Source organism: Carassius carassius, chromosome 38, assembly GCF_963082965.1.
Source record: "Carassius carassius chromosome 38, fCarCar2.1, whole genome shotgun sequence".
Classification (NCBI taxonomy): domain Eukaryota; kingdom Metazoa; phylum Chordata; class Actinopteri; order Cypriniformes; family Cyprinidae; genus Carassius; species Carassius carassius.
In genome coordinates this window covers 6,418,094-6,434,864 of record NC_081792.1, presented here as the reverse complement: position 1 = coordinate 6,434,864, position 16,771 = coordinate 6,418,094, and the positions used below count along the sequence as shown (strand labels likewise).

General features: G+C 38.9%; 1 protein-coding gene across 1 annotated transcript in view; it reads left to right on the top strand.

Moving 5' to 3' along the window:
* The window catches only part of timeless (timeless circadian clock), a 150,651-nt gene that overhangs the window by 53,959 nt on the left and 79,921 nt on the right, over positions 1-16,771 (top strand). The window contains exons 7-8 of the mRNA XM_059529031.1: positions 6,934-7,089; positions 15,129-15,262. Coding sequence (XP_059385014.1) covers positions 6,934-7,089; positions 15,129-15,262 — 290 coding nt within the window. The remainder of the gene's footprint in view (positions 1-6,933; positions 7,090-15,128; positions 15,263-16,771) is intronic.

The following is a 16,771-nucleotide window of genomic DNA, read 5'->3' as shown; positions in this document are numbered from 1 at the left end:
TGAGTGCTGAACTATTTGGATGACTGGCTGATTCTGGCTCAGTCACGATCAGAGCTCGTGGAACACAGGGCCATTTTACTCGATCACCTCGAGAAACTTGGTCTCAGTGTCAACTGGACGAAGAGTTCGCTGAACCCCAGTCAGACAATACTGTTTTTGGGTATAGCTCTGGACTCACGCTCCATGATGGCGCGGCTGTCGCCACAGCGCGCGTTGGGCATTCAGCGCGCAGCGAGGTCTCTCCACTGCGGCGCGACCTTCTCGCTCAGAGAATTTCAGAAGATGCTAGGTCTCATGGCCTCAGCATCACCAGTTCTTCAGTTGGGCCTGCTCCGCATGCACCCCTTGCAGTTCTGGCTGAAAGCGCGAGTACCGCGCAGAGCGTGGATATCCGGTCATTTGCGTCTCAAGGTCAATCAGAGCTGTGTTACAGCCTTGAAACCCTGGACAGCGAACGACTGGTACCAATCAGGTGTAAGCCTGGGGACTTCCTCGAAAGTGAAAATGGTGTCGACGGACGCCACCACTTCGGGATGGGGAGCGCTGCTCGAGGGCAGACCGTTCTTTGGCCTTTGGTCAGAACGGGAAAAGCTCCAACATATCAACTGTCTGGAAATACTGGCAGTAGAGAACGCGCTGAGGCGCTTTTGTCCTCGAATCAAGGGCCACCACTTCTTAGTCCGTTGGGACAACATGTCTGTGGTGTCCTACATAAATCGCCAGGGCGGTCTCAGGTCCCGAAACCTGTACTGGTTGGCGGAACGCCTCCTGGTTTGGGCTCAGCGCAGCTTGCGCTCGCTGAGAGCAGTTCATGTGCCTGAGTTACAGAATCTGGGTCCAGACAGACTGTCCAGAAACAACATTCCCACGGGCGAATGGTCTCTACACCCACAGACAGTCCAGCTGCTGTGGGAGAGATTTGGCAGGGCGGAAGTGGACCTCTTCGCGTCCCACGAAAACGCTCACTGCCCCGCGTTCTTTTCCAAGAGCGAAAGCGCGCTGTCACAAAGGTGGCCGCGCTGCCCGCTCTATGCTTTTCCCCCCGTCTCCCTCCTTCCGCGGGTGATGGAACGGGTGAGGGAAACAAGATGCTCAGTACTGCTTGTAGCACCACTTTGGAAGAACCAACCATGGTTTCCAGATTTGATGCAGTTAGCAGACACTGCCCCGTGGCCAGTGCCGTTGAGGAGGGACCTCCTCTCGCTGGCCAGGGGCTCGATTTGGCACCCTCAACCGGAGTTGTGGTCCCTCCATGAGTGGGTTACCCGCTGATCTCTCAGTGGGAGTGTTAAATACTATCACTCAGGCTAGAGCTCCGTCGACTCGACGGCTATATGCCTCAAAGTGGTCAGTATTCTCCAGCTGGTGCACAGCTCGGGGACGTTCACCCCTTAGTTGTGAGGTGACCGAGGTTTTCTCCTTCCTACGGGAGCTGTTGGATAAGGGCAGAGCCCCCTCCACACTCAAAGTTTACGTGGCGGCTATCGCAGCGTTTTCTGAGACAATGCTCGGTCAGTCAATAGGAAGGAACGATTTGGTCATCCGCTTCCTTAGAGGAGCTAGGAGGCTGAATCCTCCCAGACCTCGGTCAGTCCCTGTATGGGACCTCTCGACGGTTTTGGAGGCCATGAAAGGTTCCCCTTTCGAGCCTATCCGAACGATTAGCCTCAAACATCTGTCATTCAAGACAGTGTTCTTGTTGGCTCTCGCTTCAGTGAAGCGTGTGGGTGACCTGCACGCGCTCTCGGTGAGCCCAACGTGCTTGGAGTTTGGGCCTAATGACTCAAGGGTCATACTCAAACCTAGGCACGGTTATGTGCCGGAATCCCTCAACACGCCGTTTCGGGCTCCGGTTATTTCCCTGTCTGCCCTGTCGGTGTCAGGAGAGGATGGAGACTCGAGTCTTCTTTGCCCCGTTAGGGCTTTAAGAGCTTATGTGTCTCGCTCCGCTGTCTTTAGACAGACTGAGCAGCTGTTTGTCTCGTTCAGTGGACGTTCCAAGGGAATGGCTGTTTCGAGACAGAGCCTATCCAGATGCATAGTTGACGCCATAGCGTTAGCTTACGCTTCCAGGGGCCTTCAGTGCCCACTGGGCGTCAGAGCACACTCCACAAGAGGCGTCGCCTCGTCGTGGGCGTGGTCTAGTGGGATCTCCTTACAGGATATATGTATGGCGGCAGGATGGGCCTCGCCGTCTACATTTATCAGGTTCTATAACCTGGAGGTTCCCGCCCTGCAAGCAGGGCTGCTGTCGGTATAGTCGAATCAGGGCCCTGATTGGAACTCATGAGATCGCGAGCGCTATGCGCTGCCGACTGTTATATGGGCAGTATTGCGTAAGACCCGTATTACCACATTGGTCAGGCCTTGCCTTGACTGTGTGATGTCATGCAGCCTGCGCTCGATAGGCTTGTGCAGTTGCTGCAGAGCAGCCAATGAGCGAGCGAGCCGTCTCGCCTATGGCTGTGTGCTGCTGCAAATGCGCTTTACAATAAATCAAAATTAAGGACAATTTTTTGCTTCATGAATTTCATGAAAAAAGACTTTTCCCGTAGCGTCTTAGCTAAGACGCAGTACTCGTTCCCTCTTCTAGAGAGAACCGAGGTTACGTTAGTAACCAAGTACGTTTTTTATCATCTTGTCTCAGTTATAAGTTTATAACTATATTAAAACTTGTTTTGAAAAATTTCTTTGTCATTTGAATATTGATTTTAAAATTGATTTAAATCATAAATCTGTTTTTTTTTAGGCCATATGCTATCGCCCAGCACTAAAAGCAAGTAAAGAAGGCTCCCTTTAAAATCACTTATGTTGTCAGTTAATGAAGCTCTTTTTTACATTGTGTGTTTTTTTGTTGATTATAATGAGAGAACTTGAGTTTAATCGTGAGGACGTTTTATTAATCCGTCTTTAGAGTTTCAAAGATTTAATCGTGCAGGTTTAATTTTATTCGTTTCTTGTTTTAGGCTAATTAGGCATAAATAATGGGAACGAAATTACAGTGCTTCATGTTTAAACATGCAACAGTTTCTTAATCAGTTTACAGACAAATGTTTTTTCCCCAATAAGTTAAAGGACAGGTAACGAATAACAAAAATGCATGTTGTTTTATTAAAGGAAAAAATATATTCATATTGAAAATATAAATTAAAATGTAGGCATAATATATGAAAATATTGACATTTTGCATATTAATCCATGAAGCCAACCCCCCTAAAATAGGCTACCACTTTTAATGCTCCGATGCAAAGTAAACCACAATTTCTTTTGAATAATATAACGCATAATTAATATAATATAAATAATACTGCACACCTTTTAAATGTGTCAAATCTAAAATATGGTTTAATACCATGTAGGTTAGAGAAAATATAATCACAAGTTCAGGCACAGGCTTGACATTTATTCTGCTTGAATTCGTTCTAAGAAATGCACATAACTTCATAAGTACCAAACTTTCGTCTGTGGATATTAAATATGAAATATTTTAACTACAGTGTTTTTCTTTCATTTTCCCTGACTGAAGCCATCAAATCTAACACATCAGTGAGGCAAAACTGACGTCTATTAGCGAAAATATGCTTTGATGCGCTTGTTTGATAACTTGTGGTTAAAGCGCCACTCAGCGGTCAAAGGCTGCAAATGCACTTTATACCGCCGCCGCGGTGGTACATGCGGCGGTACATGCGGCGGTACATGCGGCGTCAAAAAGGGCCTTTTGAATGTCTACTTAATGTATCGCCCACCCCTACATTCATGTAAACACTACATTCAGATTCATCAATCGGAATGAATTCAGTCTGATTGAACCAAAAATTGTGCATGTAAATGTTGCCTTAGCCACCTTTCTCTCAAGTAGGAAGTCCTGTAGCTACCGAATATTTTAGTAATCGAGTATTCTACCAAAAATTCCATCGAGTAATCGGATAAAATGTGTTTTTGCTGAATTAAAATGCAATATTAATTATGCAAGAGAAAATAAGACTCCTGGGTCTCTTAAAATGAACAACTAAGTTTCCTTTTTTAGAAAAAAATTATTTTTATTTTTTTAAATGCATAGAATGCAATGCACACATCAAAAATAAAAATTTTATTATTACCCATTGTTCTCTGTCTGTACTTGTACTGTGAACAATGACAATAAAGTTGACAGATGAATTAACTGCATTCAAGTGTCATTCAGTTGGTGTTTTAAATAAAGCATTTTCTGAGATGCACATTAAACACACAAAACATTAATTTAATTTATCTTTTAATTATTGAAAATTAAGCAAGCTTGAATTTTTGGTAAACAAAGGAGATTTACTATTAAAAATAAAACATGGAAGAAATGTTGTGTGATTTAAACCTTAAAAAAAAAAAAGTTTATTTTTTATTTTTTTAGTAGTAGTAGGATATGTACATTCTGCTGAACAACAGTAATACATATCTGGCAAATACTTTTCTTTAAACTAAACCAGACTTTTATTTTGATGGGTTGACGTACCTTTACAGTTCTGTCTATGTGATGTGACACTAGTTTTACTCAAATCAAATGGTCAAATGCTCATGAAGTGACTGTTGATTGCAAATAAATGCACAGACACTATTTAATTGAACAGAGATGACATAACTAAATTCAATAATGAACTGCCTTTAACTATCATTTTTTCATTATTGACACTGTTTTCCAACTGTTTTCCTTTATTTTTTGACGCAATGTATTTTGTTTAAAGCGCTATATAAATAAAGGTGACTTTGACTTTGACTTTCTGGAGATGTTGTTCATGTGTTCACAATTTCGGATGCAGCGCTTGTGTCTCCTTCCGCTTTGTGGGTGACGTAAACGCGTTTTCACATAAAAAAATCACTGCGAAAGTAAATTAAAATAAATTAAAAGAGGCTTCGAGGCAGAGGAATTTGCCTCGATCTTTTTTTATAATCGAGTTACTCGAGGAATCGTTTCAGCCCTACTCTCAAGTAGACCACTGACACTCCTAATTGAGATTGTAGGTGGAGGGAGTGCATGTACAGTGCTCTCTCCACTTTCAATACCATGACTTAGGTGTCCTTGAGCAAGGCATTGAACCCCCAACTGCTCCCCGGGCGCCGCAGCATAAATGGCTGCCCACTGCTCCGGGTGTGTGTTCACAGTGTGTGTGTGTTATCACTGCTCTGTGTGTGTGCACTTCGGATGGGTTAAAAGCAGAGCACGAATTCTGAGTATGGGTCACCATACTTGGCTGAATGTCACTTTCACTTTCATGAATCTATTTTCCCAACCGTGTTTTTGTCTTTTCCTGAATCATTACGGTACCCTTATAATAAGTGTTTATATTCGGCCTATTTTAGTCTGGTTGGGGTAGAGTAGCACAGTACCTGCGCGACTTGCCATAGATGTAGACAGAGAGAAGTAGCTCCGGCTACAATGTTCTTCCGCCAGACGCGAGCGCCAAAAGTTACCGACTGCAGCTTTAATGTAAGTTATTTATTCTTTCTTGTGCGGCCCGGTACCAAATGACACGGCCCGGGGGTTGGGGACCGCTGTTCTACAGTACTTCAAATATGCCGTGGAGAATCACAGAAAGTGACCGAATTCAAGAACATTGTTGCGGCATCTCTTAAGCAACGAATAAACACTGCTAACTTAGAGAATGCAGTGAAAACTCCTCGCGTCCGCCCTAGACCCTCAGCCCAAACATCTAAGGTTTCTCGATGAAAACATGAGAGAAGCAAGAAAAAAAAAATTATTGAACATTATCAGAACATTTTCCATTTTCCAGAACATTGTAGATATTGTTAATGGTCAGTTTGAGAGAGAAGTTGCGGTAATGCACTTATAAGTCAGCGATTTGCCTTAAATCATCATTTGTGTCTTTACACATCAATGTATCATCAAGAGCCGCTGGGTTTAATTTGGTTTTGTTTATTCATTTTAGACACGATTCCCAACCACTTGCATTATTTGACTAACAGATGGTTTGTGTTCTACTGAAGAAAGTCACCTACATCTTGGATGCCCTAGGAATAAACACATACAATTTATTTTTTTGAGTGAACTATTCCTTTAACTGCAGTTTGTGTACTGTAAATATGTGTAAATTCATCTGTTTTGTAACTTTTTTCAGGTGTTCTCCAATGATTACTGTCTGTCATGTGCTGTGATTTTGATGCGCAGCATAGTCATAGGAAAACTGTTGGGGGATTGTTTTTATGACAACAGATATAGAAATACTTATCATTACAAATCTAGTGAAATTCTGTAAACATCTGTTCAACGCATACAGTTGGAGATGGAGTTTGCTGCATTAACAGCCAACCGAGCTGGAAAAGCTTCAGCCTGAGCCAATTTTAATTTTGTAGTAAAATGTTGTATCCAGGGCTTGAAAAGTTGAAAAATGTAGGAGCACAAAAAAAACATTAGAAGGGCACAATGCAGTCTTTTCAAAAATATTTTTTTTAGTTGCAAGGTGATATAAGGAGACTTTAATGTAACTTTTTAATAATTGTCATTATTTATAGTTCTACTTTAAGCTGGATATATATTAGGCATGTGACAATATAAATTTTTCAAATCATGATAATTGCTGAAGCTTTTATCATGGTATTATCACATTGATTTAGGTTAGGGGAAAAAAGTGTTGTCCTGGTAAAAGGTTTAATACATTTTTCTTAAAACAAAAATATTGACCTCAGGTCCTTCAACATTTGTCATCTAAATTTAAATGTGTGTTGCTGTAACCTGTTTTCGTTAAGTATTTAAAATACAATATATTAACTAAAATGCAGTACAGTATATTACTGTACATGTAGTAATGGTATAATTACTATATACATTTTATTGGGTTAATTGTTATTGAATAAAAATAGTTTAATATTAACTTTAAATTTAATGTAAAAAAAAAAGTTTGCTTAACAAAATGCTGCAATTTTTGTTGAATGTTTTGTTTGCAGAATGTGGATGATGATGCCAGTATTCACGATAAACTGCTGTGGGCCATTCACATGAGTGGGCTGGATGATCTGCTGAAGTTTCTGGCGTGTGCTCAGAGTGAACAGCAATGGAGCTTCCACATCTTGGAAATCATCTCCCTCATGTTTCGAGATCAGGTGACATATATTTTAATAATATTTGACACACAAAGTCTTTGCTTTTTAAAAGAGTAGTTCAACACACAGAAAATATATCTGCACTGTTGGTCCATGTAATGCAAGCTTTAAAAAAAAAAAAAAAAGGCAACTGAAATGCATAAAGGGTTCGTACAAAGGGCCGGTTGCACCAGCTAGATGTAAAAAAGCTGGGTGAAAGCCCTATGCTGGGCATTGCAACTTCCAGCTTTACGATAAATTATTGCTGGGCGGTTTGACCAAAAATTTATATACTAAGGGTGTGCACGGATAGTGCACAGATAGAACATTCGCATATTCGTTCTGCTCTAATTATTCGATAAATAAAAATATTCAAATTTCGCTATATTTTGGCTTGCCATGAAAAAAAAAAAAAAATATCCACAATAAAACCTAATTTAGTAACTTTCTGTGATTCTCCATGGCATATTTGAAGATGTATGCAAGCAAAAAATGATTAATGAATGAATAAGAACTGCGGTCTTCTACAGCAGCGGTCCCCAACGTTTTTAGCGCCAAGTACCGGTTTAATGTCAGACAATATTTTCAGGGACCGGGCTTTAAGGTGTGACGGATAAATACAACAAAATAAAATGATACGACTGGCATAAAAACTGTGGTATATTGTAAATATAGTAATAAACATGAATCCACTGTGTATTCTTATGCAATTTTATTAGCAGCGTCCTCATAACATCATGCCAACAACATAACATGAATAACATCCTCTCTGCCCCTAACGCTCACTGACTCTGTGACGTTTAAACATGCCTTAAAAATATAAGATACCGCAAAAATCCACCGCGCCTGGCTCTACTGGTCCAATCAGCGCAGGGTTGTGCCAGTGTTGTTTTGTGTCGAAAATGTAAAAAATATATATAGTGAGCGAGTACATCATGAAGTCGTGGCCTAATGGTTAGAGAGTCGGACTCCCAATCGAAAGGTTGTAAGTTCGAGCCTCGGGCTAGCAGGAATTGTAGGTGGGGGGAGTGCATGTACAGTGCTCTCTCCACTTTCAATACCATGACTTAGGTGTCCTTGAGCAAGGCATTGAACCCCCAACTGCTCCCCGGGCGCCGCAGCATAAATGGCTGCCCACTGCTCCGGGTGTGTGTTCACAGTGTGTGTGTGTTATCACTGCTCTGTGTGTGTGCACTTCGGATGGGTTAAAAGCAGAGCACGAATTCTGAGTATGGGTCACCATACTTGGCTGAATGTCACGTCACTTTCACTTTCATGAATCTATTTTCCCAACCGTGTTTTTGTCTTTTCCTGAATCATTACGGTACCCTTATAATAAGTGTTTATATTCGGCCTATTTTAGTCTGGTTGGGGTAGAGTAGCACAGTACCTGCGTGACTTGCCATAGATGTAGACAGAGAGAAGTAGCTCCGGCTACAATGTTCTTCCGCCAGACGCGAGCGCCAAAAGTTACCGACTGCAGCTTTAATGTAAGTTATTTATTCTTTCTTGTGCGGCCCGGTACCAAATGACACGGCCCGGGGGTTGGGGACCGCTGTTCTACAGTACTTCAAATATGCCGTGGAGAATCACAGAAAGTGACCGAATTCAAGAACATTGTTGCGGCATCTCTCAAGCAACGAATAAACACTGCTAACTTAGAGAATGCAGTGAAAACTCCTCGCGTCCGCCCTAGACCCTCAGCCCAAACATCTAAGGTTTCTCGATGAAAACATGAGAGAAGCAAGAAAAAAAAATTTATTGAACATTATCAGAACATTTTCCTCGATGCGAGTGGCGCAGATGCAGCCGCTGCCACCAGCAACGATGAAGAAGATCCGGCAATGCCCACTCATCAGAAAAGGCTGAGCCAGTTCTTCAGCGATGATTACAGAGAGTCCAGCCGAGACGAGTGGGAACAGTTCTTGCTGGAGCCATGTATTCCACCCGATGAGGATCCCATTCAGTGGTGAAACGAAAACACGAAGCGCTTCACAAAACGTATTCGCTTAGCACACCGTTATTTGTGAGTCCCGCCAACGTCTGTGCCGTCAGAGTGCGTTTTCTCCGCGGCCGACTTTCCCCCGATCATGTTTACATGCTTGTGTTTCTTAACAATAACATGTAAAACAATAGAAAAAAAGCAAAAAAGATTTGCTGACAGTTTAAAAGTTTCAATATGCATATTTCAATATGCATAATCTGCCTGCATGGCATATGCAGTCCGCAGCACGGACTCATTGTGCTTTCACACAGGACGTGTTTGCAGTCCACTACTGATCCGCGTCGGTTTAGTCCACAAACACAGCATTTGTTCATTGTTTCAATTTTATATCATGTAAAAAAAAAAAAAAAAATATATATATATATATATATATATATATATATATATATATAATTATTTTTTTTTTCAGCATTGTAAGTCTTTTATCACAGAATAGTAACAATCTTTCATATAGACGTTAGTTTAAACTCAATAAATATAAACAACGCATTATTCATGCATTTTACTTCTAGGTTTGTATAATAAGCTGCTCAAGCAAGCGGCAAAACATTTAAACACAATAATTAGCCTACTTTTCTTGTTCAAATATTTAAAATTAAAACACCACAGACAGAAACAGTCTTGTGCATTTTGCATTTAAATCTTTATCACAAGCAATCCCACGGGTCTTAATGAACTTTGTTTTTCTGCTTCCATAAAATTGAACATATTGTTTTCCTTGTTTATCTAAAAGTGCTCTTTTCCTGTTTTAAACCTAGTCAAAAACCCATGTGACTGCGTTTCAATGTCAATCCATGTAAATTTTTCGCGCGAACAATGCGCTTTCACTTTAATTCAGCAAAAATAGACTCAGTACGTTAACATTCGCTGCACTTGAACACCCTGACCACAACCTCGTGCAGCTGGAATCTGTAATACATACAGCAGACGGATTATGTGTGAAACAGGCGTTATAACGTAACACCAGAGCACTGCTGAGTTTACCCTCACCACGCCTCGCAGTCGCTGCTTAGAAGTGCAACATTATAAAGGGTCCATCTGAAACAGTGTCGCGCGGCTGCGCCGCAGCATAACATTCGTTCCGACCACTGAGTAATTAAATACACCGGTAATGCGGTATATTCAAAATTAACATCGTAACGAAAATATACACTGGTTTTCGGTATGAACCGGTTTATCGCCCAGCACTAAGATAAATATTTACACCTGTTGCACCAACTGAAACTACAATCAGGCGCAACTACACCCGGCGTAGACAATGCGCGTCCACGAAGCTGACACAGTCTCCCGAAGTTATAGATATAGCTGTGACGATGTTCAGGTAGCAATGGTTACAACTACTAATATAAACTGAATTGGTCAAGAAATCATAACGTGAAGCCACTGGCTTCATTTTGTGGCTTAATTTTTTTTTATAGCTTGTATTTTGTGATAAAATTGACAGAATTTGAAAGCTGATAATTTATTTCTGAATAAATGTAACAAAGCACAGAACTCAATGCGAATAATGCAAATAATGAATGGAATTAAAATGTGCAATATTTCCAATGGCCCTATGTCCTTTCTGAACAAGGGATCAAATGGTTCAGTTTTTTTAATAATCCCAGTTCAGATGTAATATTTTACTGCACAATTATTACATGCTGTACAGTAGGGATGCACGATCATGATTTTTCATGGCCGATACCGATCTTTGATTTTTTTTTTTTCTTTAAGCAACAAACAAGAAAGAAGGAAAGTATGCATAAACAAGATGTTTATTTGGTATTTAATAGGCCAAACTGGCTTTTGGCTTTTGAAAACAATAACCATAACCATCTGAAATTAATGGCATTAACTGCACAATAAGTGTAAGTAGGCTACATTCAATAGAAACATAGATGGTACAGACATCAGGCTTTAGCTTTTGTTTTTGAATTGGGTTGAGCCTACATTGAACTGGCCTTAAATGAAAAGATTAACTGTAACCATTTGAAATTAAAGGCAATAACTGCATAGTTGTACAATCCAAACAACACAATCAACACACATTCAATAAGAGGTTTCTTAATCAGCATTCAGTATTTCTTTTAGTTTTTAAATTTGGTTTAAAAAAAGGTCTTTACCAGTGAGACTAAATAAAAGTATTCTATATGAATAAATTATTCCAAAATGTTAAAATAGGATAATGTTGGTTTGAATAAAACAAAGATGCAAAGTATTTCATACATCCAATTAAAAAAAAAAAATAGGGTATTGATTCACATCTATTTTTTTTTACTTGAGCCAATGAAAAATATATATACACAAAAATATAGATGTGAATCATTACCCTAATTTTTTTCATTGGATGAATGAAACACTTCAAGTGTGCTACAGCAAGTGATTTTTAAATCAAATTAAGTCGATGCAATTTTAAGGTAAAATAAAAATAAGAATCCTATAAAGAACTACCGTTGACTTCATATAAATAACTGACGTTTACTTCTGGCTTTTCAAGTTCTACTTTACAAAAAAAAAAAATTAAGTTTTGTCCCTGCATTGTCTCCACTTGTGCGGGGCGCGGACAGGTACAGTACACTCGCACAGCTTCAGTCAACACAGGAAAGGGACTCTTATTTTGTGCAGTCGGCTGTTCGCTTCCTGCTATCTGTGCCTCAGACGTGTAGCTCTGCACTTCCAGTGCTGAATGGCTACGCATGTCCTAAGCACAGATTTCGAAATAATTCCACACAACTGACATGATGGCGAATGATTACAATGTAGTCTGTGTACGCGGGCGCACTTGGTAGGCTATAGTCTACAGTGAGCTTCATGATTGATATCGCTTATCCTGCCCGAAAAGACTATAAAGTTCAAGTCTGCAGTAATAATGAACTAACAGACATGAATTCAAAACACAAATAATGTCCTAACAAATCGTGACTTTTCTCTGGCTTAGGCGTAAGATTTAGTGCCAGACATAGCACTACGCCAAGATGGTGCAATGGGTGTAAATTATATGCATGACTTAAATAGCGTTTTATGTCCAGCCTAGTCTTACAACCAGGTTTACGTCTAGCAGTTGTAACCGGCCCAAGGTGCTTAAAATACTTGAATTTGACTTTTTGAAATTTAAGTCCTGGAAAACCCCTGAAAACAGACACATTTATGAAAAGGTACATGAAAAGTACTTGAATGTTTAAAAGGCAGTGTAAAAAGAATTAGTGTTAATTTTTGTTTTTGATAAAAACGGTTGCTTTCTTGCAAAATTAACGATGCAGTGCATCTGATATAAATACAAAAACATTTCTCCTGGCAGTGGACGAGATCTCGCGATACTAATCCTTGAGGTGAAAAGATATTGTCTCATGATATCAGTAAAAAGTTTATATTCCGATGATACCTTTGATAGTGCTTGCATTATATTATTCGGTCTTATTGCATGTGCTGTTTTTTGGGGTTTAATTTGGGAACACAAATAAAGTCGGAGGTGCTTTGTGTTGCACTGTTATCATTTACAAGTTTGTAAAGTACATCAACACATTTCTTTTAAGCCTATGTGACTTGTTGTACATAGCGATTTCAAAATAAAAGTTCAAACCCAATCTCAGAGTTTGCATGTGGCCAAATATTTAAAATTACATTGATTTAAATGTTGCATCACCAGGCCGTCGGTGTTGTCTGCAGATATTTGTTATAATGCATAATGTACATAAGTAGGTTATGTTTATAATATTTTTTTATATGCATATTACATATTTTAACAGTGATGTTCAATAAATCCATGTGATTACTTGGTTTTGATACTTTATTTGAACCAATTATTTTCTAATCGTTAGTTTAATATATAAATGTAGTCAATATAAAGCCTGTTTTTTACTTGGATCTATTTTTATTAAAAAAAAAAGAAAAATCACATTACTCTGTCAAAAATTATCAGCAGATAATTATTATTATTATTATTATTTCTTAATAATCATTAGTTACGGCGCTAAATTAGGTAAATGCTTCAAGATACAACTACATTGTTTTGCTTTTTGCAATTAAAAGACAAATATTTTGTCATTTGAAAATTTCTTAAAAATAATATTAAGATATTAAGTGGTAGGCAACGTCGGTCCTGGATTGCCGATGTCTTGCAGAGTTTAGCTCCAACCCTGAAAAAAACCTTACTTGTCTGTAGCCTTAGTAATTCTGAAGACCTTGATTAGCTTGTTCAGGTGTGTTTGATTAGGGTTAGAACTAAACTCTGCAGGACAGCAGCACTCCAGAACCGACTTTTTTTTTACCACACTTAAATATTTTTTTATTTGATATAAAGATACATGAAATCAGTCCTGGAGCTATCTAGAAAAGTAATGGGTTGAAAGTCATGTCTCATGAGTTTCTATTTAAATCTGAATAAGATATCATGAAAAATGAGACTCCTGCAAATAATTCTAGAACCCCCCCCCACCCCCCCAAATATATATATATTTTAGCAACAGTATAGAAGGCTTCTACAAACTATTTAGTTATAAAACATACCACTGCATAGTTTTTTTTTCAATTGTAAAACACTAGACAGAAGCTTAGACATCATATAAGTGATTTACTTGAGCACAAGAAAAATACAATAAGAATAATTTAAGAAAAATAAGAATAAGAAAAATAAAAAAAGATTTAACTTTGTATGCCAATTACAGAAAATCCTGAGATTGCTAGAAATGCAGCATTTACAATGAATTACAATGCAAATAAGTGCTGATGTGCTGATGCCCACTTATACAGATGGTAATAAAACAAATGCACCATAAAGTAAATAATCCACTTCTCTATTCATATGCACGTTAAATTTGATAGCCGTGATCATACAGTAATAGCACGCAGATTTGCACTCAAACATATGGTAATCATGCAGATACATTCACATTCAACATAGAACACATTCTCACATATATAAAAACTATTGAAAAATAAAACAAACAAAGAAAAAGGCGATCGCTATAAGTTCCGCCTCCATCAGCTGACAGGTGCGTCAGAGTGCGTCACGAGCCGTCAGCGAGAGAGCGCCAGAATTCAAATATACTCTTTCACCTATCTTTCATTCACTTTTGTTTTTGTGGATCGTCTCATTCTGTTTGTGACACTGTACGCTGCAAAACCATGCCGTGTTTTTACTACCAAGACGCATTTTCTGAGCATGAGTTATTCCATAACGGACACAAACAGTTCTGTTGCTGAAGAACTGAAACTTAAACAAATGAATTATTACATATTACAACGTTATTGCTTCGTTGGACCAATTGTGCTCCATGAGATGTCATTCGGTGGACCCTTACCTTTCTAACTAAACCGGGATTTACAGCTGTGGATGTGTTTATGACTCGTTATTACGACGAATCTGGTATGTAATGCGTTTCCATTATTCATGTTTTGATGTGTACTGCTTACACAAATGTAGAAAATAGAGTCTTTATAAGCTTTCCATTGAAAAACGGTGATCTGTCGTCGATGCTTGAGGCTTTGATCTTTATAATGATATATAGTTTGTCAAGATTAAATTTGTCCCGTTTCATATAATCTATTCGTAAACACTGACACATGCGAGTTGAGGGGTGTTGAGGACGCGGGCATTCTGGTGCAGGCTAACAGGTTAAAGTCCTTAAGTCCTGGAATTTCATTTTGCTGTTTCTGTACGAACCCTGTACATACGACTCAAGTGGCTTTTGAAGAACTCCTTTTTCACTGTAGCTCCTTTTTCTTTTTTTCGATGTATCCTTTATGCACAGTGATTTCAAAATACACATTCTATGGTTTGACTCGTGCAGATGGTGCTAGGAAGTGTTTTTTAGGAAAGGTTGGTAACCATTCACTTGCACTTTATGGACCTACAGAGCTGAAATATTATTCTAAAAATGTGTGTTGCTGAAGAAAGTCAGTGATAAAGTCATCTGCGTTGGCATGAGAGTGAATACGTTTTAATTTTGGGGTGAACTGTTCCTTTATGATTGCAAGTTTAATACATTTTAAAGAATTACAAAAAAAAATCAGGAAGTGTGAAACTTTCCATCTAATAATCAGCTGTATGTTGTTTTTGACATGACTTTTTCAGACTTCTGAGCTTTTGGTGAATGCAGGACAGATGCGTTCAGCCCAGGAGAAACAGAAAGACATGCAGGAGCTGGAGTTACTTAGACAAAAAGAACTGGCAGAAAAACGCAGCCGCACGCTATTGAGAGGTGCCAGGTGAGAGAATGTAATCATGTTGGGTATGGTTCAAGATCGTGGATTAAGTTATATATCAGTTGCTATTAGGGATGCACCGATACCACTTTTTCCAGTACTCGCCCAGACTGATTCTTTTATTTTATTGGTACTTGCCGATACGGAGTACCGATACCTATATTTTTATCGCATTTGTAGTTTTTTTTTAAATATTGGGAACAGTAACCAAGAGTATGTATAATTTTAGCTGGTTGACTTAATTTATTAAATATATACAGTCAAACCAAAATGTATTCAGACGCCTTCTACTAGTGTTGTCACGATACTGGAATTTCAAACTTCGATACGATACCTTGAAAGATATCGATTTTCGATACCACAGAGAGAAAAAAACTGCCACAATATTTTTTTTAAAGATATATATAACAACATATAAATATATAGCATATATAGTATATATGTTTTTAAAATGGCACCGCTTTTTAAATACCTGAAAGTACACTGTTGACATCAGTCAGTCAAGCATTATAATATGATATCTGGATAATCAGGTATTATTTAATGATAGAACTTTAGTAATTATTACAACTTGGTAACCATGCATAGACATTTTAACTGAATTTAGGACTGGTGGTGATGCTTTGTTGATCATTCAGTGTTTCTGTAAAAAAAAAAGGGGAAAAACTAACAATAATACCGTTTAAGGATAATAATAATAATAATAATAATAGTAATAATAATACGAATTCTACTAATAAGAAAAGTAATGGATTAAAGAATATTAATAACCAATAAAGAAATTTATTAAAATGAACTAAACACTCGTTACAACCAAGGTATGCAGCAAAGCATTTGTGAAGCCACAACACCCACAACCTTGAGGCGGATGGGCTACAACAGCAGAAGACCCCACTGGGTACCACTCATCTCCACTACAAATAGGAAAAAGAGGCTACGGTGCCTTGTTACCACTGTGCAGGCTGGTGGTGGTGGTGTAATGGTGTGGGGGATGTTTTCTTGGCACACTTTAGGCCCCTTCGTGCCAAATGGGCATCGTTTAAATGCCACGGCCTACCTGAGCATTGTTTCTGACCATGCCCATCCCTTTATGACCACCATGTACCCATCCTCTGATGGCTACTTCCAGCAGGATAATGCACCATGTCACAAAGCTCGAATCATTTCAAATTGGTTTCTTGAACATGACAATGAGTTCACTGTATTAAAATGGCCCCCACAGTCACCAGATCTCAACCCAATAGAGCATCTTTGGGATGTGGTGGAATGGAAGCTTCATGCCCTGGATGTGCATCCCACAAATCTCCATCAACTGCAAGATGCTATGCTATCAATATGGACCAAAATTTCTAAAGAATGCTTTCAGCACCTTGTTGAATCAATGCCGCATAGAAGGCATTTCTGAAGGCGAAAGGGGGTCGAACAAAGTATTAGTATGGTGCTCCTAATAATTCTTTAGGTGAGTGTATATAAGGTTTGCTCACTCTTTCTCTCTCTCTCATACTTTGCGCG